We start from the raw sequence: 24,909 nt of genomic DNA, 5'->3' as shown, positions 1-24,909 counted from the left end.
TCAGTGGGGAACTGTCAGATTAATTTTTATCTTCCAGGTGTTTAACAGTGGTGTGTGTGGTATATAATCAACTAATCAATTCCTGGCAGAGGGCTTGATCAGTTGACTGGATCCTTAAAATGTCATTAAGTAAAAATATTGTAAGTCAAAAAGGTTGCATTTAGCCAGTATAATTTCTTGAACAGTCTCGGGTGCAGAAGGTATCTCCACTGACAGCAACGGAGATGTGGGGAGTAAAACCCAGCCTTTCTTTAAAAATGCAAGTGAGAGAGTCTCCCGTCTTTAAACATATAGATTTTCTTAGGCTTTATTTGTATAAAGGATTGTGATTTTCAGTTAGTGTGTCCTTGCTCTAAGTCAAGTGACAACTGAAATTGACTGTCTCTTGCTAGGACACTGACTCTAGCTGGAAGGACAAACTGTCAAACTGGTGACCTGACTCGTGCCACTGGTGCGTGTAGGACAGCACAGCCAGTGACAACGGCAGCACCATCTGAAGCAATCCAGTGATTCGGAGCGACGAGTGTGACCATGGGCACTGCTTTTGCAGGAGCATATGGCCAAAACACTTCCCATGTTGCTTTATTAGCTTTGCATTCATATTTATTAGTGTTGTCTTAAGGTCTCTTCTGAAAAATGCAAGGAGTTTGATATAAAACCAGATATTTTGGAAATACAAATGTACTAAAGCCTTCCCAAGAATGACCTCCGTATTTTTCTTTAAACTGCTTATTAGATAACTGATGATATTTCAATACTGGCAGCATTCCCTATTGTGTTTACAATGCTGAAGTCATGGCAACCTTCAATATTATTTTTACCAACTATTACTCTATTTATAACCCAAGGTTGTCCCACACAAGGGTTGATCAGAGGTCCTTCATGAACCCTGGATTTTGGAGGGTTATGATAAGGTTCCTTTAAGCAGGGACCTGGTACAGAAGTTAAAAATTAGTGCATCATTTTAATGGCTTAATATTTTCCTGATCCAGTGTTGCCTGCAGCTGTTTTGTCAAATTTCATAGTTTCTTGCATTGAAGAGTGGTAGCATGTGTCTAAGCAGGATTCTTTGAACTTTGCTAAGTGCCATGAAAATAAGGTGCACTAGAGGCCCCTTTGAGTACTTGTGAGGTGTTCCCTGAAGTACCCAGCTCTAGTGCTGGGGGTGTAGATCTGTGTGATCTGATCTGTGGGTGGGGTGGATGGAAGTTCAAACTGGTGCAGCAGGTGCTTACACTTTCATTCTGGTGATCAGTGAGGGAAGTAAAATTACAGAACCAGATTTTTTGTTTGCTTGTTGTTTTTTGTTTCCAGGATAACTCTTCTAGATTTGTTTTGAAGAGGTGTAAAGCTTGAAAAATATAGTGCAAATACAGTGAAGACCTATGTGTGTATTTCCATGTATTTAATTTTTCTTATACCTTAGTTAATCTTAACTTCATGTCATTGTTTCTATCTTTAGCAATACTGGTACTGGTCTGAACTATCTGGCCATCCATTCACACCTCTCCTTTTTAAGCTGGTGTCTTCAAAAGCATGGAGTTTCCTTTGATCCCGAGCTTTTGGTTTAGGGAAATATGCCTCAGCCCAACATGCAAATATATTGCCAAAGGCAATTATTTTAATTAGCACTCTCCTCAAGACTAAATACCTTGTCAGAGTATTGCTTTGTGGTTTGCATGGTTTCCTGCTAGCTTCCCACACAGTCTGCTTTTTGACTCAGGCAAGACTATCACACACACACACAGACTCACACGTAACCTGGTGGATATGTGATATTCATGACTTATAAACGACATACAACTTCCTAATCTGTGCAGAAAAACAAAAGGACAAAGTAATAGTTTCATTCCTGTTGAAATGGGGGACAAAGAAAACAAAAAGCATTACTTTTCTTCCCCTGGACTCAGCACTGCTTAGGCCGTACATTGAGTCCTGTGTCCTGTTCTGGGCTCTTCAATTTAGGAAGGATGTTGAGATGCTGGAGTAGGTCCAGAGCAGGGCAACAGAGCTGGTGAAGTGTCTGGAACACAAGCCTGATGAGGAGTAGCTGAGGGAGCTGGAGATGTTTATCCTGGAGAAGAGGAGGCTCAGGTGAGACTTTATCGCTCTACAACTCCCTGAAAGGAGGGTGTAGCAGATGGGGGTCGGCCTCTTCTCCAGGGAGCAGCAGCAGGACAAGCGGACACAGCCTTAAGCTGCACCAGGGGAGGTTTAGGCTGGATATTAGGAAGAAGTTCTTCACAGAAAGTGATGGGGCATTGGAATGGGCTGCCCAGAGAAGTGGTGGAGTCACTGTCCCTGGAGGTGTTTAGGCAAAGACTGGATGCGGCACTCAGTGCCACGATCTGGTTTACAAGGGGGTGTTTGGCCATAGGTTGGACTTGATGATCTCAATGGTCTTTTCCAGACTAGTTGATTCAGTGTTTCTGTGACAAGTAATAGTTTGAATATACCTTCAGCACACCCAGATCATGGACTGACACAAGCTAATGTAGAATTTCTTACTTTGGAGGCGTATCAGATGTGTCACTTAGCAATTCTCTTTTTGTTTCTCACAGTTACAGAAATACATTACATATACTTTACATCACATTCTTGTCATTCCAAAGTTTGAGGATGGTGAATGAAAAATTAATAACCTTTTAATGGGATTGGAATGGGGTCTTTTTGAAAAACTGTAGCGCTTGAGAGGATAGCCAGAAAAAAACTTAGTTTAAAATAATCAGTGTAATAAACCAGTCAGTTGGAAAATTACTAATCAGAAGCAAGCCTTGAGAAAGCTAAAGCCTAATGCTTATCTGAGGACTTCATGTATCAAAATCCTCTTCACTCCTGCTTCATTAAAGGACGTGGTTGAATCTATGAGTGCCATGAAAGTTATTGATTAGCACCTCTATAGTAATTTTTCACTTTGCATCTGAGCTACACGTCCCCTTAAAGCCCTGTATGTCTCAGGAGGGGGAATTGTTAAGAGCCCTGACATGGGTCTTCTTCAGAGACTGCACTTGGCTGCTGTCAAACAACAACTAAAATGTTGCTTATGAATACATTAATGGAAAAAATTTAATCTTTATCCTCTCATTGATCCTACAGAAAATTTCCAAGCAGTTTGGCAGATTGCCAGAAGTACACTTGCAGGGGGGAAACCAGGAGAAGAAGGGCAAAAAATAATTGAAAATCTGTCAAAAAGCTGTAAAAGTCCTTGGCTTGGCTTGCCTCTGCTATAATTAGGGAAATGTTAAGGCTCTACACTTTTGTATTAAATAGGGCTGGTTTGGAAACTTACTTCCTCGAGTGAGGCATGACCTCCTGAGGTCCCTCCCAACCTGAATTATTCTGTGATTCAATAAGCACATGAGATGTTAGATGTAAATGGCTGTAATGCTTCAAAATCTTGATCTGACTGTTGTGGTCTATTAGGTGCCATGACTGTCAGCATTTTCTTTAAAAGAGTATCTTTCATTCATTAATTTTAAAATTATTCATATTCCCTCAGAAGCTTCCCTTCTGGGACTTTATTTAAGTCACAGAAGGGGTCAAAAGCAAGAGAAATCTGAATTCTGCTCTCATCTATCTGTGGTTCTTGTCTTTTTGGCCTGTGCTTTTACAGAAATGAGCTGTGCTGACCCTGGAAATCTGCCATTTCATAAAATGAGATTAAAAAAAAATCAATTTCCCATATAAGAGCAGCGAGTTAATTAAAATTTGCTTTGAGATTCTTGCACATAATATGTTATTTACTTTTTGCTTCTTATACTTTTCATAATATTATCATTCTGTCCTCAGGCTTAATTAGACATTTTACCTCTCTTAATTACTGCTTTGATCTGGCTTTTAGCGAGTTTTCCTGAAGATGGAGCCAAATGATGTCATTGGAAAGATTCCAATTGATATCAGTTGATTTCAAGCTTTGCATGAACCCCAAGATGATGACTAAAATGAAATAATCCGTTCATGGATTTGTTAAACAAAACACTTCGAAAGTTTATAATGTCTTTATATATGTGTTATTTAGGTGATGACCTGAAAAAACCATGTCTGAGGTTCAGGGAACGGTCGAGTTTTCTGTGGAGCTTCACAAATTCCATAATGTGGACCTCTTCCAGAGGGGGTGAGTTGATGTTTCCATTAATCTGCAGCTGACAACAGAGGAGAAGCTTACAGAGAAGAGTTAAATTGCAAAACAGGTTCTTTTCTGCCAAATGCAGTTATATTTCATGCAATTCTCAGGGCAGAGAAGGATGTCATTGGGCTTTCATTGCTGTCAAGGAAGATCAATGTACATTACTTTCACTATAAACTCAGACTGACTGACTTATTTTTGCAGTACAATGTTGTAATGCTCCAAATTATTTTAAGCTCCTGTTCAGATATAAGTACAATGGCTGTTTTAAATGCTTCTGGAGTGGTTTTCAGTCTCTGTGGTAAATGATCACTGCATTGAATTATAATGCAAACATTTTCATTTTAGGGCCATAAATCTAATGACTATATCTGTTTAATGAAATTTAGCTGAATCCCACCATTTCAGAAGGGAAAATGAATACTTATGTTTGTCTAAAGCTCTGCCTCTGGTGGCCACACTGAGTTTTCACATCCCCATAAATTAGAAGACCCCATCAAACTTTTGCCTCTAGTTTTGCACCACTCTTCCTAGTAGTTTTTATGACAACCTGTTGGCTGTGAAGAAGCCTGACCAGATGTGAGTTGTTGCTCTTCTTGCATATTGCACCCCACAGATGTTCTTCAGTGAAGAAAAATCAGATAAAGAAGCACTTTTGGGGGAGACCAGGACACTCAAATAGGTCAAAAGAATATACCTAATATAAAATAGTGGGTCTAGAGGAATATTATTTTCTTTCACCTATCACAACTGATGTTTACAGAACACTACATATTCTCTTTCAGGCCTTAGCTTGGCACAGGGATGGTTCACAGCTGATTTGTGTATCTCAAGCACCATTTGCTTCACGAAAACGGGAATTGTTTCAGATGTTGGGATGGATTAGGTAGAGCTGTTTCTGTCAGTACAGAGGAATTTTGTCATTTGATTTACTTTGATGAACTGTGTGGGAAAAATGCTGGGAACTTGAATGAAGGAAACACAGCTCTATTTGGTTTTAACAGCTGGCATCTGTCATTATGTTGCTCTCTCCAAGAGAATAGCCACCAACTTTATGTTAGAAAGTATTCTGTCAAATACTGATGTCAAACTGAAAAAAATTCTCTATGCTTGACCTGTTGGGTTTAACCAAGCTATAAAAAAAAAAAAAATCTCATGACCATTGTGGTCCTTATGATAACAGAAGAAAGACAGCCCTAGCTATAGATTTTTTTTTTTTCCTTGACTTCTGGTGATAATTGTAATGTCTTTGATCTTCCTCACAACTGAAATCCACACCCATCTGTGGGCTGATCTTTTGGACTTAGACAAGAGGATATTCGGAGGCTAGCCAGGAATCTTTCCATGTTCCAGTGTGATGACCTGTCTGTTTTTTCTTGTATTGGTCTGATTTTGCATTCAATCATTTCTGTAAAATGCTTTCCTTGGCTTTGACAGTCAGATCAAATCTCTGGTGTGGGGGGGTAAGCCTAGCACTAACACAGATAATATATTCAGCTGTCACATTAATGAGTTCCCAATTATCTTTTCTTTTTTCCCCACTGGTACTTACCTTGCTTTACTGATTAATATTCTAAACACATGATGCTATAGGTTATACTGCATTAATTTGTTTGCAGTCGTTTTTCTTTCTATGTATCCTGCACAATATTACGTTTGCTTTCCTTCCATCATTTTAACCTTTACATTTCCAGCAAAATCTGTGTGTCTCATATTTCTGGTCACTATGCTCCAGCTGACTTCATCTGCTCAGCGGGCCCTTTCACTATAGCATGAATATGTGAAGAGAAAGAGTAGGAGAGCTTGCCAAATTTCATTTTAACTTGGGCACTCTTTTTATTTTGCTATTTTTATATTGCCGTTGTTGATATTGACTATAGGCATCTGGGATATCTTGGATTTACATGGTCTCTACAGGGGAGAGTGTGGTAGAATTAAGAATGATGTGTATTTTCTACTTAACTAAAATTTTTCTTCTCTGAGTGACTTGTAAATTGGGTCAATACCATTCTGTGCTGCTGAAGGTCAGAAAGGTGATTTATGAAGGGTTGTCTATCAGAAAAGCAGAGAAATTGAAATTCATCTTAATTTCTGTGGGAACCCAACATGCTGTGTTTTTTTAACCTCAAAAGCAGGAACAAAAATGAAGAATATTTATAATAATTTATATAATCTACTTTTCCTCTTAATATTTTGGTACAAAAACAAAATAAAAAATAATAATAAAAATCCTGAATATGTATCTCCAGAAATACAGAATAGTCCTGCTCCTGTATGCCTAACTGACAAGGTTGAAATTTCTGGTTTGGAACTAGGTAATTGCAGAAATAAGGGCAGTATTTCCCAAAATGCTTAGTCCTGGCTAACTGTCCTTCTGAGGGCATTACCCTTTGGGACAGTGTGGCTGTGCCAACTGTGAGTCTTTTCAAGAAGAGCACTCCATTCAAATAAAGGAATTAATAACTCAATGTGATTTAGGAAGAAAATCCTGGGTAAATCAGCCCTTCTGGAACCATTAGGTGATAAGTAATAATCAAGCTTGATTAAGGACATGATCTGCTGTCCCTAAGTCACAAAGTCAAAGTGCTTTAAAATGTTAGGCTGCTGGTAATGGCCCTGTTCTATTTTTGATTTTACTGGATGCTATTTTGAAATCTGTATGCATGCACAGCCAGTTGCCACCTCTACCTCCCCATGAGAAACAGTAGCTTCTTTAACTTTTTTAACAACAACCTGTGATATTTTAATCATGTTTTTTTGCCTGTGTGAATAGTTAGTACTGAAAAGAGACTGATACAAAAATCAGGAATTTTTTTTTTTTTTTTTGTGAATATTCATCATGGTTATATGATTTTGGCAAATATATATCAGGAACAGTCAGTAAATTATGTGCAGGTAGTTTGTAACAGTCAGTTACTGGTAAATTTATCTTCTGGAGCACAAATATAACCGTGTCAGTATTTATAGACATCAAAGGTTAAATGCTGTGGGTGCTGCTATAGGGGAAGAACACCTTTTCTTTGGTCAAACCAAAGGATTTGCAATGCTGCTTGATGCCAGAGTTCTAAAGGTTGAGTAATAAGTAATGCAATTTCTGGAAGGAAAAACATTTTTGAGTTTTCTGTCTTTAATTCTTTCCATCATGTGCTGCTTAATAACTGGTGACATTTTCTCTAGTGAAATTAGCTAACTGATTCTGATTTTCCCTAATAGAGTAGGAAATAAAATTATCCTTGACTGCCAGAGATCAATTAATTGATTTGTCTGGTTCTGTCAGAAGCAATCCTTCTGCACCTTTTTTTCTTAAAGCTTTTCAAAATCTATTTGACTGAGGAAAAAAAATGAACCCCACAACTACTGCATTCAGAGGCTGAGTAATATTTGGAGTTTGTGAGGAAATAGAGGAAAAAGAAGGTGAAATAGTAACTGACTAGTGGTAGGATTCTGGCAATGATGTATTATGAAACTAGGACCAATGTAAGTCACTGGTTACCGATCACAGCGCTGAATCAACTGCTTATCAGTCTTCTCAATCCTCAAATTCCAGGCTGCAATTTGTAAGCGTGTAACACTTACACTGGTGGTTTATGTGCATGAGGGGTGGTGGTGATTAAAAATGAGTGGAAAAATGAAGTCCAGTTTCTTCTAAAAGTAATGCTCCATTGCCCTGAAGAAAGGATTAGTGGTCTCAGAGCTTACAAAACCCTACAAGGATCAGACCAAGGATCATTAGCATTCAGAGCTGCCGGAAACAAGATCTTCTGACTTAACAGACTAAGCTTTTATGTGGCAAAACATCCCTGTTAACTACCAGATGGACAACAGGGCTTCAGTGTACTTAGCCACAAAGTCACTCCTTTAGAGACAAAATGCAGCAGCTCCTTTTCCCAGCAAACTGGGGTTCAGCAGTCCATCAGTGCCTTTTTTGTCAGATGGGTACCTGAAAAATACACATTATATTCAGAGGTTCAGCCCTTATTTCCCTTATTTCCCAGAGTCTTTGAGGTACAGTGTCAGAATATATTAATATATATATAAAATATAATTTGAAAGTGTAGAACAGAAGTAAGTATTGTTATTTTGTTCATAAAAATATGCATTTCTTCAGATTTCTCACATGTAATGAAATACAACTCACTTTTGGACTGTAAATCTATGTCATTTTGAAAATACTTACCTAGTTCATTTATGATGCATGAATTCTCTTTAATAAAAATGAAGAAAAAAAAAAGGGGGGGAAATAAAAGGAAGAGGGCTTACAAGCATAGTGAAGTGATAGAAGTGATGCCTTTTTGGAATAATAAGTGCTGTCCCTTGGAACAGATGCTTTGACAGAATTGACTTTTTTCTTGCCACGATGACATATCACCTTCACTTTAATGCAGCATCCAATATTGTCCAAAAAAAAAAAACAAGAAAAAAAACGCATAAAACCCCTCAGGAATAAGAAGACAGGTACTCCACATGGTCATGCAGTGATAGCTGAGAACCTACTGCACTGAAATGACAAGACTGGACTTAGTTTAGCACAAATCTAAAGTCATGAAAGTAGCTGAAGTGCAGGCGTGCAGGAAGCTAAACATCAATGTCCTGAAGTGTACCAAGTGGCAACTTCAGGAGAAGCATGGATGATGGGTTATTGTCATGACAGCTGGTGAGGACAATTTTCTCATTTGGCTAATGAGTATAGCCATCTTTAATTTCTAGGCACCCTGTGTCTGCTGAAGAGAGCTGGGATTTCCTGTGCCAGTGGTAGGGGGGAAACATTGAACTAAATGGAGTGGAGCCTAAGAGGTGAGACTGCTCTGCAGGTGAAGAGCAGCATGTCAGCAAACTCCATTGACTGGTAATTGATTAGTCAGTGGAAAGTAAGGTATTCTTGTGTCTGGAAAACAGATTCCACCTTCAAATAAGCAATACTCAGGCTTACCTGACCCTAGATACATCAGGTAGATGTTCTGTGTCACTTGGTCACCTATAGACAACGGAGCTAAAGGCCAGCTCCAGCTCTCCTAAGAGGATGGCTAACCAAGGCAATACCACAGAATTAGTACAACTTCAGAAATTAGGGGCCTGGATGGATACTATTCAAGGCCTTGAGATAATGCTTTACATGCTAGTTCATGATTGTTTTCCACATAAATTTCCCAGCAATCATTAATACAGAGCTAAAAACATGCATGTGCAATGTCAGAGGGAAAATTCTGGACAACACAGTAATTTCGAACAAACACATGTTGGAGAGCCCAGAAATGTTACAGTAATTTGAGAGCTTCTGAGAACTCCAAATGTCGTCTTGCCACTCCTCAACCCATATGGTCCAGCTTCACCACTTGTTCTGCTCCCATTTGGCACCCATGTAACACAACATGAGTTGACTGAGTCGTATGTTGAGAAAGAATGTGCTCAGTTGACTTCAGCCACCCTTCACACATGGGATAGCAACTGTTACTTTCTTGGTCATGAACACTAGAATGATAACTAGTCATTAAAACAACTTACTTAAAACTACACACTGCACAACATTCAGCAAATTCGCCTCTGCTCATGGGCACATCAGAGGAAAAAAAAGAAGTATATTCTAGTGAATCAATACATTTACTTCCTAGCTCTCTTTCTGATCCTGGTCTTGGTAGAGTTGTCTTAGGTTTTCCCCACCTGCAGAAAATAAACAACTGGGACTTAAGAAAGACATTTTTAAGGATCAGTAAATGTTGCAAAGCAATTTCTGATCCAAAGATAAAAGGTGGTGATGCTTACAGAGAGAACAGTTTGGTATAGATACTCTGGCATCCAGGTGGAAAGCTTTGTACACACCGGGAAAATCCATAAATCAAAGGTAAGGATACAGACAGAGAAGGCATTCTGCTTGCTCGTGGAAGACAAACGTTAAAATACATCATATAGACAGTGCTAGCCAAGAGGAATGTCATGCAAACAGATGGGATCCACTCTCCTAGGAAATAAAATGCAAGCTGTGATGTCAGATTAAAGTCTTGGGCAAAACATTAGAGTTAACAAGAGAAGAAAAAACCAAAATGAAACTTTTGGGATTTAGCCAGCTTTTAATGCTCATCAGCCATTAGCCTGGAAGACAGCTCATTCTATCATCTATAACATTAAAAATTGACTATTACAAGATTTTCTTCAAAGCTCTTGATGTATAATTTGGCACTGCCTTTCCTATTTTTATGAATCAAATTCATAAAATAAAAATATTTCTATAAGCAGAGACCTTAAATTTAAAGTATCATTCCCTAGAGTATCACAGAGCGGCTTTGATCCCCCTTAAGTTCTGCTAAGCAAATGTATTAATCTAATGGACTAAATGCATGTCTTTGAGGTGAATTTCTACTTGAACCAATACACTTTATACAAAAAGTGGTTGCTCTTAATTCATAGGTGTTTTAGAAGTAACTGTGATCTTCATTGATGCACTTGGATCTGTTTTACTCTCTGAGTCTATCTCCTTAATGAATTGATGACACAAGCCCCATAAATTCTTAGAATCATTGTGTCATTAAGTGCCGTATTGAAAATTGAGCTCCTCAGGATGTGACACACTTGTTGAGGAACTGGACACAGTGACATCAAGACTTAAGGCATGGAGCATTCCATACAGCTGAAAAGCAGAACCTAATTTTATTAGCAAACTGCATTTCTCAGCTAACATCACATTTTAATGATAATCAAGTCAACCTGTTTTGTTCTGTAAGCTAAACAGCCAGGGGAGTTACTGGAGACCACCATGCTGATGATAAATCACTAAAACAGTGTTTGCTGCATGGGTTGAAACTGAGTGCAGAAAGAAGCTGCACAGCTTCTTTGTTGTTTCTGTGCTGAGGAACACTATGGCCACACTCATCCTAGAGCCAGGGAATCGTTCATGCTGGAAGGGAATTTGCCTGATCTTAAGCCCAATACCTACTTAAAGCAGGACCAATTATTGAATTCAGACCACGTTACTCAAGGGCATGTCCAGTCCAGTCTTGAAAACTTCCAAGGATAGAGGTTCTCCAGACTCCGGGCAGTAAATTGCAGGGCTTAAGTATAATCGAATTACTTTTTCCCTTGCAAGGACCAGGTCTAGTTGTTGTCCCAACAGCTTGTCCCGTATTTAAAGACAAGATTTGCTGCTGGTGATCACTCCGTGCTTTCCCTAGGGATATGCACAGTGTGTGTCACAGAGCCACAGAATGGTTTGGGTTGGAAGGGACCTTAAACACCATCTAGTTCCAACCCACCTATGTAACAATGTGATAACACATTCCAAATACAGATAACTTCAGCTGCCTCTATTAGTTGCTGTTTGCAGAGTGCTTTAGGGAGGAAAAGTGCCAGAAGAGCTAGAAATACCAGAATCACCCTCACATGAAAACTTGGAGAACAAATTCTCGTTCTCTGAAAAATTGCACACAAAGAACACAGTGGATTTTTTGAAGCATTTCATATTTTATTACCAGACCTTCTCATTCATTAATTTCTGGCACTCTCTCTTGTTTAGAATAATTGCCCTGACACAGTCTATGCCGATGCCATGTTTCTGGCTAGTTCTAGTTAAGATCAGTGCTTTAAAACTGTGTCACTTCACTTGTTCATAAGTAATAACATCTTGCAGCATATACACATAAATCCTTTCACAAGCCTGAGGGCTTAGGCTTCCTTCCACTTACATAAACAGAGAGGTGAGTGATTCCAAGCATCAGACATGGGTCCATCTGCAACTCTCTGAGTTAGGAACTCTAGTCAACATCTCAGGTATAGCTGTGTATAAATATAAATCATGTGAGGTGAGATCGAAGCTACTTTCTGACATAATTCACTCAGAAAGTCATCAAAGCAGCAATGTAAATGTCACTTGAACAGAGGTGATATTTGCTCAGAGGAGATCTATGTAGATATTAAGGGGCAAAGGTTTAATTTTTGGCCAGCCAAATGCATATTTAGCCCAGTTTGTTGTTTGTTTTTTGGGTTTTTTTTTTAATAAGGGCTTGCAAAGAACACGTTTACTTTCCACTCCTCTATCACTGATTAACAACAATGAATTGTTTAATAAGTGAATGGAACCAGAAGTTAGTATTTTTTAAATATATATTTTTTTAAACTGTTATGTATTTAATTATTTTTGGAGCTTTGGAGTACAACCTGCCATGGTTTTCAAAGCAACTGTGAGCATTCAAGGATTAATTGTAAATAGTACAAGACTTTCTTGTCAAATTGCCTCACTCCAGAAAATAAGGTTTTAAAAGAAAGGGGAAGGATGGGCATACAAAGCACAGACATTACCAAAGTCTCAACTGCAAACTATTTATTTACAAACATGTACATTATCATGCACGTAAACACACCAGGTGACAAGTTTTATTTTAAATCCCATTCTGTATGAGATTTTTATATGATACTCGTCACTAACATCTGAGCAGCCCTCAGTAATGTTAGATGAAGAAAAAAAACCCACACCAGTATTTTCTCTCACTGTTATCTACTTGATGCACATTATTTTCACAGAGGAGGCACTGCCTCATGTCAGGAGATGTGGTTCAGCTCTACTTGCCTGTCCCACATTTGAAACAATCCTGTCCCTTGGCCATACTGTTCATACACTTCATTGCACTTTTGTAAGGTAATTTTGCAAGGCATTTTAACGTAACATTTCCAAGCTGAAATAAAATATCTAACTGTTGCTATTTGTTGGAATGAGTAGTGAGTTTGGGAAATTACTTGAGGTGGGCTTGAATGATCTTTTAGCTCATCAACTATTATCTACAAACATGGGAGTAGTAATAATATCTTATAAGATTGTTCCTTATAGGGTACAGTTACAGATGCTCAGATGCTGTGATAGTAGAAAATATAATTGTGTGTGGGAAAGGTTTGTTCTGACTTTCATTTTTCAGATATCTTTGTATTCAGCTTAAAATATCCCAAAGTCTAATTTTCAGAATGGAAAACTGCACACAATCTCTTGATCAGATCCTTTTAAGATGGCTTATACTGGCAACACAAAATAATTACTCTTTTTTTGACACTTAATCCTTTAGAGTTTCCTTGCTATATTAACTGGTTTTGGAACTGGATACTTTAAATTAATGGTTACAGTTAAACTATACGGTGTGTATGCTGCAGACAGGGTGCACTTGAGATGCAATGAAAAAAACAGTTGTCCTTTGTCCTTGCATTAATGGAGTTCAGCATATTGTGTGTCTGGACGGGAAGATCTCTTTTAGCACTTTAATTACTTAATGCGCTTGCTGCAGCAAAAGAACATTAACAAACACAAATCAATTTCTCCCATCAATCCATGTCCACTTTGTTATGGTGGAACATTAATTCATTTGTGGGGATAACATCTGCCAATAGGAGGTATTACAAATAAAATGCATCTGAAAAATGAACTGTTGTTTAGTAATCTCTTGTTCCTGTTTGGCTATGCATGATAAATCTTTATAAGGATGTCTTGCAACAAATGAAAAGTCAGTTTATAATGCGACTGTTTGGAGTGATGTCTGCAATCAAAACCCACCAAAAATACCAAGAAAGCTGTGGATTTTTAATTTATTTTGTAATTTTTTTGTTGACCAATTTAAAGTAATCCCTTTGGTTTCGATATTTCCAGGACTCACATGTCCTTCTCACAAGATAAACTTTGTGAAGCAGTGGAAAGGGATAAATTGATGCAGTAGGCCTACTAGAGCTTGAGAAAAGTGACTGGGTGTGAAGATTCTCAGATAAGAGCAGCCCTGGGTAGTTCAATCACTTAAAACTTTATAAAGTATAAAGAAAGAAGGCTAAATCATAGAATAGTTTGGGTTTGGGACCTTAAATCTCATATTTTTCCAACTCCTATGCCATGGGCAGGGACACCTTCCACTAGACAAGGTTGCTCCATCCAACCTGGCCTTGGACACTTCCAGGGATAGGGCATCCACAACTTCTCTGGGGAACCTGTGTTATGGCCTCACCACCCTCTGAGTAAAGAATTTCTTTGAAATACCTAATCTAAACCTCTCCTCTTTAGTTTAAAATCCCATATCCTGTCACTGTCTAGTGATGTATAAAATCCCTCACTCTTGTAAGCCTTCTTTAGGTACTGGAAGGCTGCAGTGGGGTCTCCTGGAGCCCTCTCTTCTCAAGGCTGAACAATTTCTATTCTATCATATTTTCAGTAAAAAGTCATTAAAATTTTCCCCTGTTCTCAGCTCCTAATGCTCCCCTCCTTGGACACAATGCTGTATTATTCTTGACCTGTTGCTCTGTTTCAGGACTCTGCAGAACTTAGTTGATGGTCAAGCCTCTTAGGATGGTCCAGTTCCAAGATTTGCATGGTGTCAGATAACATCCTTTACTTTTCAAGATTCTCTGCTAGCCAAATTAGCAAGGTACAAAATCCACTGAATTCAGGCACTGAAAGTCCTGCAAAAATTAAGGATAGTAAAGGAACTGTTAAAGGAAGCCAATGAGACTTTAAGGTAGAAGGAAAATCCATAAAAGACCTGGATGATCAGATTGACTGAACCATCACCATGTTTGCTGAGGGCTCCAAGCTGGTGGTGAGGTGGACATGTCAGGAGGGAGAGATATCTTACAGAGAGACCTGGACAGGCTGGAACAGTGGGCAACAGCAACTGTGTGAAGTTTAGCAAACACAAGTGCAGGGTCCTAGCCCTGGGATGACATAACCAAAAACCCAATCTCTGAGGAATGACAGAAGGAAATCTCTTCTCACTGAAGGTTTTGTCTCCCTGGAGAGGAGGAGGCTCTGGGGGAATCTCATCACAGTATTCCAGGGTAAGTACAAAGAGAACACTCTGTCTCTTCATGAGGAGCCACCAGGAGAAGACAGAGGGCAATTTAGACCAGAAAGGGTTTCATCCCTGTATAGTTTTTACAGACAGAATAATCATTCACTGGAACAACATCAGGGGTTGGGTCATTGTAGAGTCCCCATCTCTGGAGGATTTCTATATGCGGCTGGTCTAGACAAGGCTGCTGGATGATCTCCTCCTGGCTTCCATTCCCATGAAAGGCTGAATTGGATTATCTTTTGAGGTCACTTCCATTCTAGGCTATTCTGTGATTCTGTGACTCTATGAAGAGTGCTTTTTCATGGATCATGATGGAAGATAAGTGTGGGTTTCACTTCTAGCTGTTTTGGAAGTAAGCCCCCTCATGCCAAGAGCAGATTTGCAAACAGCTTGGAGGCTTTACTGATGCAAAGATAAGTGGCTGCAAATTCTTGGTGTTTCCAGAATTTGGTGGCAGCTCAGGTAGACACATCATCATTTGTCTCTGCTGCTGTGTTGTTCAGTATTGCTCTGATTCTATTTTTCTTTCTGTGAATAATTTCTTCTGGGAGAAAATTTCTGAAACACAAGGTTTTGTGAATTCTTACATTATTAATACTAACATTTTTAGGATTAGTTCAAAAATGAGATCAGAGCTTGAGCAGAGGGGACAGGTTCATGATACAATTGGGAATGAAAACTCTTTTCACCTCTCTGTATAGATTTTCTGTAACGGACTGAGGACTCATATTGACAAAAAACATTGTGAAGAGGTTTCACTGTAGTTGTTTGTACTGAATCCATTCAGCAGAAAATGGGATTTCCATCTCTAGAGCTGTCAGGCTTGTGCCAACACTGAGTGTACTTTCAGAAGAGAGTATTCATCCTTCTTGGTAGAGGGGGAAATGCCCCTTCAGTGCTGCCAACACTTCAATGAGAAATATAGGTGGATTTTGGTAAGATCCCACATTTAGCAGTTAGTTTTGTTTCTGTGAAGTGAGTAGACATAGAGATGACCCATTTCTTGACAAAGGTTAGGAAAGAAAATGTAAAGCAGGCATTGTATCATGAATCTCTCCCTTGAAACTGTTTGTTGGAAAAGGAAAGCTGAAGGGTCACTGTAATCAGGGGGGTCGGGTGTCCCTGTGCAGGTACTGGAAGCAGCAAAAGCAGGGAGGGGTCTGTGGGGAGACGCTGGGGCTGCACCATGCTAGACACAGATGGTCCCAGGGGCAAGGAGCTGGAGGACCTGGGAATGAAGGAGTGAGGTCGAGATTGGGAAAAAGGCAGGGAGACGAATCAGGAATCAAAGGGTGTGACTGTCTGAGCTTCAAAAGAAAGGAGTCGATGCAGGGAAAATGGTTTAATTTTGTTTATCATCAGCCTACTCTGCTTTTAAATATAAATAAATAATTTTTCCCAAACCACGTCTGTTTTGCCTGTGATGGTAAGTGGTAAGTGCTCTCCCCATCTTTATCTTGAGCCAAGAACTTTTTTTGTTTTCCTTTCTCCCGCTGTTCTTTTGAGGCAGGGGAGTCAGGGAGCTGGCAGCTGACAGAGGTCAACCCACAGCACGCAGGTCAATCTCCAGGTGTGCATTCTCTGACAAAAGCTGGGTGATGGTGGAAGTCCTGTGCTTTTCCTGCATCTCTAACTGTCACTTCAGCTGTAATATCTTCTCATTTTTACTGATCAAATTATCTCTATATTGTTCTATTTGTTTTAATAAGGCTGCAATCTCTGTTTTGTCACTAGTGCTTCCTGTTCTGCCTCCAATGGTTCCTTCAGCACTTGATCAGAGATGCCTTCTGTAGGTAGCCTTGCCTTGTATCATCCAATTTAAACTGTAAAGCAGACATCTGAATCTGGTTATTGTACTGTTGCTGTTGTAATCTTTCTTCATTTTCTTTTAATTCTCTTACTACTTTCTTAATTCTTTGTAGTTGTTGTTCCAAGCAGCTTACGGTCTCTAAGACCTCATTACTTCTGCTCTCCAGTTCTTGCATCTGTGCTCTATTTCTTTGTCAGAGGCTGTAAATTCTTGCTGGTTTTGTTCCTTTCCTAATAAAAACTTAGTGTATTCATCCATCTTCTATTTTATTTCCACTTGCAAAACTTCTACCTCATATTCTTTATGCATTCCAGAACTCTTTGATGTTACTCCTAAGTTTTAACTGTTCTTCCAATTCCTTAATTTCTTGCACTCCATTAAATTTTCCTTTTTACAGCTTGTTTATCCATCAATTGCCACTGTTTTTCAAGCTATTTTTCAAGGACTGGAATTTGCTTTCTTAGATATATGGGCTCCAATAATTACTTAACTAAGTCCTGGTTTCTATGAAGTTGTTCTCCATGTTCTACATCCTATTTTATCATTTGAGAGGGCAAGCTGAAACGGTCCTTTCCTGCCTGGTGCTGAAGCTCTAATTTGTCCTTTGCCAAAAATTCTACTTCCAGTCCTAGAAAGTAATTATAACAGGAGCAGAGGTGTTACAGTTTTGTGGCACATAATTTTCTTTTGTTATGGACTTGTACTGGATGTGTGAAACATCAAAAAACTGAAGTTTTGTACAAACATGTATTTTTTGCTCCATGTTCTAATCTGAGACTGAAAAGTGTCCACATTTCCTAGCTATTGTTTGAGTGTTTTTTTTCTGATTCTGCACTAGGATCTTTACTGTTTCAGAATAAGGAATGCTGCTTTTTTGTTTGTTTTCTATTTCTTTATTTGCTACATGTATGACACAGTCATGTTTTAATCTGTTTATATCTCATAGGGGCTGCCCTCATAAATAAAGCTGTCTGTCTGAATTAAGAGCCTCATTTTGAGAAGAAATGGCCCATTGCAATCCCTTTCTCTTTAATGGGAGAAAACTGTGTTGTAATGAGTTCTAGGAATTGGGTTCCAAAAGAGAACAGGATCAAATTCCTCTCTGAAACATTCCACCTGAGACATCCTAGGAATGGCTGTCGGCGTTCAAGGAGTGTCTGGACGATGCTCTCAGTCATGTGGTTTAGTTTTAGTTAGTCCTGTGAGAAGCAGAGACTTGGACTTAATGACTGCTTGGACCCAGTGATGGGTCCCTTCCAACTTGAGATACTCTATGATTCTGTGACCTGAATGAAAAATCATACTCCCCTCAAAATACCTCAGAACAAATAAAGCTGCACTTCAGCAGAAACCACTGAAGCAGTGTCTTTGTACCTCTGAAATAAGTTTCTGTTTTCTGACCTTAAGAATTGAACTGGACCCAGATAGAAATGCTGAATTTTGTATTTCTCTTTGCTGTGGTACTAATCAGCCATCCCTGGGCTCAGTTTCATGCAGCTCTGCATTCCCTTGGGAATGTGCTGTGTGCTATTGCCAGATGCTCCCACCTTGCACCTGCTGATGCACCTGAGCTGAGCAAGGACCTGTGTGTTGGGTCAGTGCTGTGAAGCAGGGCCTGTAACCCCAAATTGCTTTGGGAGAGAGGTGACAGTGAGTGTGAATTCCCCTTGGGCTCCTGTAAATGTCAGGCCTTAGAGGAGGCGCTTTCCAGCTGCAGTCTGGTAATGCAGCTCCTTTCTTGTTCTGCCAGCCAGCCAGCAATGACTGACATTGAGTCCACTGATGGCAGATCAATAACAGAGCAATGGCAGTCTGGGATCATGGACCAGGAGACCATCCTCCAATTGTGAGAGGTACAGGCATAGCCATGAGACAAAATGAGTCTGAGACCACACAGCTTGACCTATCTGCATGGCTTTGTTCCACCACAGGAAATGTTCAGCCTGTATGAGACTTCCTGATATTTGAGCTGACCAATTTAGTGACAGCATAATTTAGGGATCTGCTGGATGGACTAAATAACATGACTCGTCCTGGGATCATGATTCACTCTGTGTCAGGTCACATTGCATCTCCACTATGCTCATTTCCCTAAACTTCCTTCTTTTGGAAACTAGTTCAGGGTCAACGGCTAGATGTCTTGGGGTGACTCAGCTTTTGTATTCATTTGGGATTAGATAATTACCAGGCTGTGAATAAAGTGAAAGTCTCTCCTTGCTCTGCTGGATTAGACATTGTGATCCCAGTATTTTGCATCTTTGTTTCAAGGTCACTTTGGCTTTCAACCTTCTGAGAAGTTCTGAGATATGAAAAAAAAAAAAAAAAATTAAAGCAACAGCTTCTAAGAAGTCATTTCATGCCTATCATTTTCATTTTTCTACTTTTTCCAGGAGTGAGATACAAAACAAAATGTAGAGTAAATAACCACATCTCCAAACCTGTTTATCCATTTCACTCTACAAGCATTACAGAAGCACTTAAGAAATCTCATGAGACATGATGTTTGCCTTATTCTACTAAAAAAAAAAAAAAAAAAAAAAAAAAAAAGATGTAATGTAAAGGTTTGAATTGATCTCCAGGAATATTCATCTTATTTTATATTTATTAAATTGTTTTTATAGTCTCTTAATTGCACCCAGAACAGGTGAGGGTTAATTCTCTCTCTCAGAAAATCAGAGTGTAAGTTTTTCCAGGTGCTTCAGTTAGAAGAGCACAAAATCTCTCATCTTCAACTCTTCATATTATATAAGAACAGATTGGAAAAGGTTACTACTTGACTGTGAGACTAAATTAAACTATGTTTTCAAGGTTTCCTTTGCTTTTGAGACAAGAATATAAGTGATCATATCCTTATTGGGGTCCTAATTTTCCTGCCCTTTCCTTTCACTGCCTTTCTTTTCCAACAATAAAGCACATTTCTATCATTTTACTCTCTGTTCACCGTTCTACTGCCCACTCCTCTTCACCCCTACCTTGCTATGATGACTGAAAGGGAAGTAAAGGGCAAATTGCTTTAAAAGTATGAATATGGGACTAAATAAAAGACAGCATTGCTACCTTGATGAGCATAAAAGGGCAAGAGCCCCTGAGGTGAGCATAAAAGGAGATGTAAAGAGAGCTGTTTGGTGTAATTGTCAGAGAACCGCAGGGTTTCATGGGCTGGAGATTTTATGGCTTGTGGGATTGCAAGTTTCTGCAGAGGAGAGATGATCTGATGAAACTACAAGAAGCAAGATGTATAAAAATTATAAAAGTTGTGGCTTACCTGGACACAAATGAAATCCTTGCCTGAAAAGCATTGAGTGCCAAGCGTAGGCTCTCCTTCACTGAAATACTTTTGTGGACACTAGAGCTCTGTCAGAGACTGAAATATTATAGTTTATGACTTACACATTTTCTTAGAGGACTTTTAAAACTGTATTACAAAAGCTGCAGAGAAGATACCGCACCCTGAATGGGGCCCTGACTGAGGCCTTACACCGCTCCCTGATGAAGATAAAATAAAGTAACAGCCCAGGGCTGGGGACATTCACAAAGCACAGGCTTAACACCTCCAAGGTGGAGACCACAGCCCCAGGGCTATCAGCTGCTAGGCTCCCACAGACCCTCAAACCAAAGGGTGGAGGGAGGAGAGGCTTTGGGTGTCTTGGAAAAGCCTCTGGTCAGAGGTGCAGTGACTCCCATCCTCCACTGTGCAGAGGAGCCCAGCTGAGGGGTGCTCACTGGGGGGGAAGCTTATCCACAGCAGAAGGAGGTGACATGGCCCATCAAAGGGGCCCCCCTCAAATGGGTCCCCAGACCCTGCACCAGAGCACCAGAGATGATGCAACAGACCCTCAGTGTTGCAAGGGACAGTGTCAAGCCAGCCCCTGCAAGGAGACACGTGGGCGTTCCCACCTGGCCCAAAGCGTGTCTTAATCCCCGGGATTCTGCACTCTTTGGCCTGTGGTGTGGTGGCGGCGTGGCCACGGCAGCGATGGGAGACCCTCACCATCAGCAGAGCAGATGGAGGGGAGCAATGAGACATCACTGGGACCCTCGGATGGGTGATCTGCTTCCACCTAACCCCTGTCACCTCTCCCTGTCCCCCCACCCCCCCACACACACTTCTTTTTCCATTTTCTTTCTTTTCTCTTCCTTTCTCTTTGCCTCTTTTACTATTAAATAAAATACATCAGTTTTTTGGGCGTCAACATCTAACCTCATTTGGTTTTAATCTCATTTCTGGGAATATTTTAAACCTTCTAAGTTCTTTCCGGTTTACGCACAGAGGCTTAGCTTTCTTTGCTTTTCTGGGTTTAAACCGGATTGTAACAAGCTCATCTGCCAGAAGCTGGGTATATTTTTTTCCACGTTATACCCAGAGCACTCAGCTCTTGAGAGCTTCCAGCCCTAAATCCTGGACTCAGGATGTAAGTATCCATGTTTGATCCAGGGATATGCTGAGCACCTTCTGAAGATATTAAGAACCCTTGTGTACTGTTTGCTTGCATGAGAAGGAATCACACCAAGCACTTCTCAGGCCTGCAGAACTAGGCAGCATCTGGTTTTAAAACAGGATTTTGTATCATAATAGAAATAAGAAAAAATAAAAATAGGGTTGCCATTAATTTACAATTGAACAATTTCATCTTCTCTGTATGATGCAGACTCCTGGTAGGTGAAAAGTTTGCTTTCATAGACCCACTACATCTTTTACTGAGAGAAAAATACATTACTTACTGTACTGCAAGGAGGGTATGGCTTGCCCTCCTCACACAATTAATTTTAGACTTCCCTTCATCAAACGTTAAAGAGCCTGAGAATAAAACTGCAATGAGAATTGTAGAAACTTGATGCGATAAATGGCTGTGGAGTCTTGATCAGAGTGCTGCAGCTGTGTTTGACTGACCTGCCCTGATGTGGTAGCTCTGGGCATCACAGAGGGAGCTGCCAGATAGACCTGTCACCTTGTTCACTGTGTGTAAGACCAAGGGTTGAGGAAAGCCTTCCTCTCCTACCTCTAATAGACTCCAAAGTGAGTGTAAGATTCCCTGGGCTGTCTGAGGTGTTCTTCCTATTGCTAAAAAGGTGAGAAGAAAATGCTGATAATGGGAATGGTGATGAATTCTGTGAACAACCAGCTCCTGCCTGCTGCTAGCTCCTGTGTCCCACACTCACTCCTTTTTTTCTGGGCTATTCTAGAGCCTGCCAGAAGCCTGAGGTAGAGTTAGGTCAGAAAAGCTTCTTGAAGTAATATTTAATTTTAAAATGTCTGGATTTTGTAGATGTGTCTGAAACTTTTTGTAGTTATATTGTAGGTCTTCCTCATGCACATGGTATTGCACATTGTGCTTGCTTATATAGCAATGTGGTAATTTTTCTTACATGTTCCACAGTCTGATTAATCTGTTTTCAATATTAGGTGTAAAATTATCACCTTTTCCCATGCTCTCCTATTTGAATAGCCAAAACCCCCACAAAATATTTATATACAAAACAGAGATGGATTTATACAGTGCACTTCTGTGTGACTCATGCACTTTAGAGAGCCATGAAATATTATTGACTATTAGATATGTAACCTAAAGCATTATCACAAACAAGGAAAATTATCCACTGTTTTATGCAAACTTACAGAATTTTTTGTGGCTACACCTCTGATTTGCTTCACTGAAGGGAAAGGAGAAATAAAAAGGGTCTGCTTGTCTCCTTCACCCGGACTTTCTCCCTATGCCTCCATGATGGGTATTGCTTTTCACTTTTTACTTTTTCAGCAGGAAGCTAACTTGTTAGAAAGCTTTATTTTTAAGTTTTGGTCCCCAGAGTTTTCATGGAAAGTGATAGTGTGTTTGGCAGATTAGAGATTACTCTGTTTTTCTGGGAATCAGCCTGGATGGTCACAGATGTTTACTCTGTCCTGCATAAGCTTCTGGAATCAGGAAGCCCTCAGATGGTAACACACTTGGCAATCCTCTGCTGGGGATCATCAGTACAGGACAAAAAGGTGTCTTAGTGTTTCTAGAGAGAGAATGTGTTTTTTTTACATCTGAAGACCTTGAGTTCAAAGCCCATGAAGTTAAGTCTTGCAATGAGATTTGAGCTCTCTTCTATTGCTGTTTTCATGAAGAAATCCTTCTTTTTCCTTGCCTGTAAGGCTTTTTCTCACTGACTTCCAAGACAGTGTGCTGCAGTACTTGGCTCCCTGGAAGTAGTAATTCAGTGGAGAAGATTTGCTGATAGGGGCTCCTGGAGGACAACTCCAACACTAGTCTGAGGAGCAGCTGGAACTCCAGGCTGACTCATCAGGCTCAGCACACAGCTCATTTGTTTGCTGTGTGTATTAGCTTAAAAGTGCTTATTTAAATGCAGCCTAACCTGGGATGAAATTTTAAGCCTCGGAGCTGTTCAGGTATAATTCAAAGCAGGTGGAAGCTTTTCAGTTCTGAACTTGTCTGGCTCCTATGACACTGTTACTGAGCCACAAAGGTTTATTTTCCATGCTGCAGGAATGATCAGGGAGGAGCAGTCTGGTCTGTTAGTGCTCCTAGTGAGAGTGATCTGGTTTGGTGGTGTGATGCATCAATATTATCTTACAAATTGCTTCTCTCAAATCAGTCAACCCTTCTAAACCGGGGTTTTACAGTGTCATTAGAAGTCAATCGCAGGCAAGGACAAGTAGGCAGCAACTTGCAGGACTAGATGAGAGCTGAGATACTCTGATATTAATCTGAGGGAAGGAAGGAAAGGAAGGACAGAGTCCAAAGCATCAGTAACAGGGCTGGTACCACCCTGCACTCTGTTGGTTTTGATGTAAACCCTCTAGAATTAGGTACTGTCCTGTGGTATGGTTAGATCACCAGAGATCATGTGATGAGTTATCTGTAGAAAAAACATTTTACTATTCTAACATTAGGAGAGGAGGTCTGAGCACCTCAGTGTCAAGAGACTGAGAGGTGCCAGCAGCTCTGCCCCGTGAAGGAGAAGGCAAGGCCAGGGAGTGTCACCCAGCACATCTGTTAGTGCAGCCAGGCTCCTGAGGGAGGCTCACATGTCAGCAGGTGAGGTGAGTCAGTGCAGGTCATCAGGGCTTAATATGTGTCCAGCTAAAGGAAAACAAAGAAGCCACTCAAATTATTTCATTTTAAAGATTAGAAATTCACAAACAGTCAGTGAAGGTGGAGATGGCAAATTCATTGCTAATAGGGCTACCCATGCACTTTATCTTGCAAGAGAGAAGGAACTTGGAGTAGTATGCACTGCCTGCATAAATAACATTGTCCTGCAAATAAAATGATCCATGTCCTATAAATCATTTGGAAATGTACTGAGCTTCCCCTACAAACAAATTGGCTTTTTCATTCCTGCTTCTGTTAGGAGCTCTTTTTATTTTATTTTTTTTTAACAGTCTTGTTCCTTTGCCAGCTACAGTTTTTACATCTAAACTGGATTTATTCATGGGCAGTTTTTATGTGTTTGTTCTTGTGCCAATGTTGTACCTTCTTGTACCTCAATCTTCTTTCTTCCTGATTATTTTCCTCCCAATATATTTATAGATGGAGAGAGGATCTGATTGCTCTGTTTTGCTGAGTTAAGTGTACCAAGTCCCTTTAGGTCTTAAAATCAGCTTGCTGTTTCCTGATCTTCCCTTCACAGTGCCTGTACCATATTAGCTGGCAATTTTCCATGCTCTCCCTACTTTACTGAAGTCTAAATAAGCTTTTCTGCACTGTTCCTCCCTTTAAAAAAGGAAAAAACAACACACCACAAACCCGGTGTTTACTCAAAAAGAGGTACTGCCTAGCTTAACTCTAATGAGCCAGACTCAGCCTAATTGCAGTAAAACAGGAATTGTGCTGCAGTTTCTCATTTATTCCCTAATTATTCTTTGCCTTAAAATCTACTGTAAAGCCTTATGTATTTCTGGGGCCACACTCAGGGGGCCAAGTGATGTCCATTCCACTCCCTTTGCAAAATGACTGTTCAGCTTCTGCTCTTCACCAGCACTTCTGTAACTTCATGGATTTCTTGGATTTGCTGTAAATCTGTATTACCAAGTGTCCAATTCACATGCCACTTCTACCAAGGTTCTCTAAGAGAAATGGCTTGTTATTTTTGGAGGCAATATCTCATTTATCATTACTGTAAGCTCCATATCACTACCAGGTAGTTCTTTCTTACACATTTGT

The 24,909-nt window shown here is 39.9% G+C and overlaps 1 protein-coding gene across 1 annotated transcript in view; it reads left to right on the top strand.

The window, feature by feature from the left end:
* Positions 1–4,037: 4,037 nt before the first annotated feature.
* The window catches only part of FAM135B (family with sequence similarity 135 member B), a gene marked incomplete at both ends in the record, with an annotated part of 136,536 nt that continues 115,664 nt past the window's right edge, over positions 4,038–24,909 (top strand). Inside the window, one exon of the mRNA XM_082303309.1 lies at positions 4,038–4,114. Within this exon, the coding sequence (XP_082159435.1) occupies positions 4,038–4,114 (77 nt within the window). The remainder of the gene's footprint in view (positions 4,115–24,909) is intronic.

This window comes from Coloeus monedula (genome assembly GCF_965178545.1).
Source record: "Coloeus monedula genome assembly, chromosome: 1".
NCBI lineage: Eukaryota > Metazoa > Chordata > Aves > Passeriformes > Corvidae > Coloeus > Coloeus monedula.
This window is presented reverse-complemented; position numbering and strand designations above follow the sequence as displayed.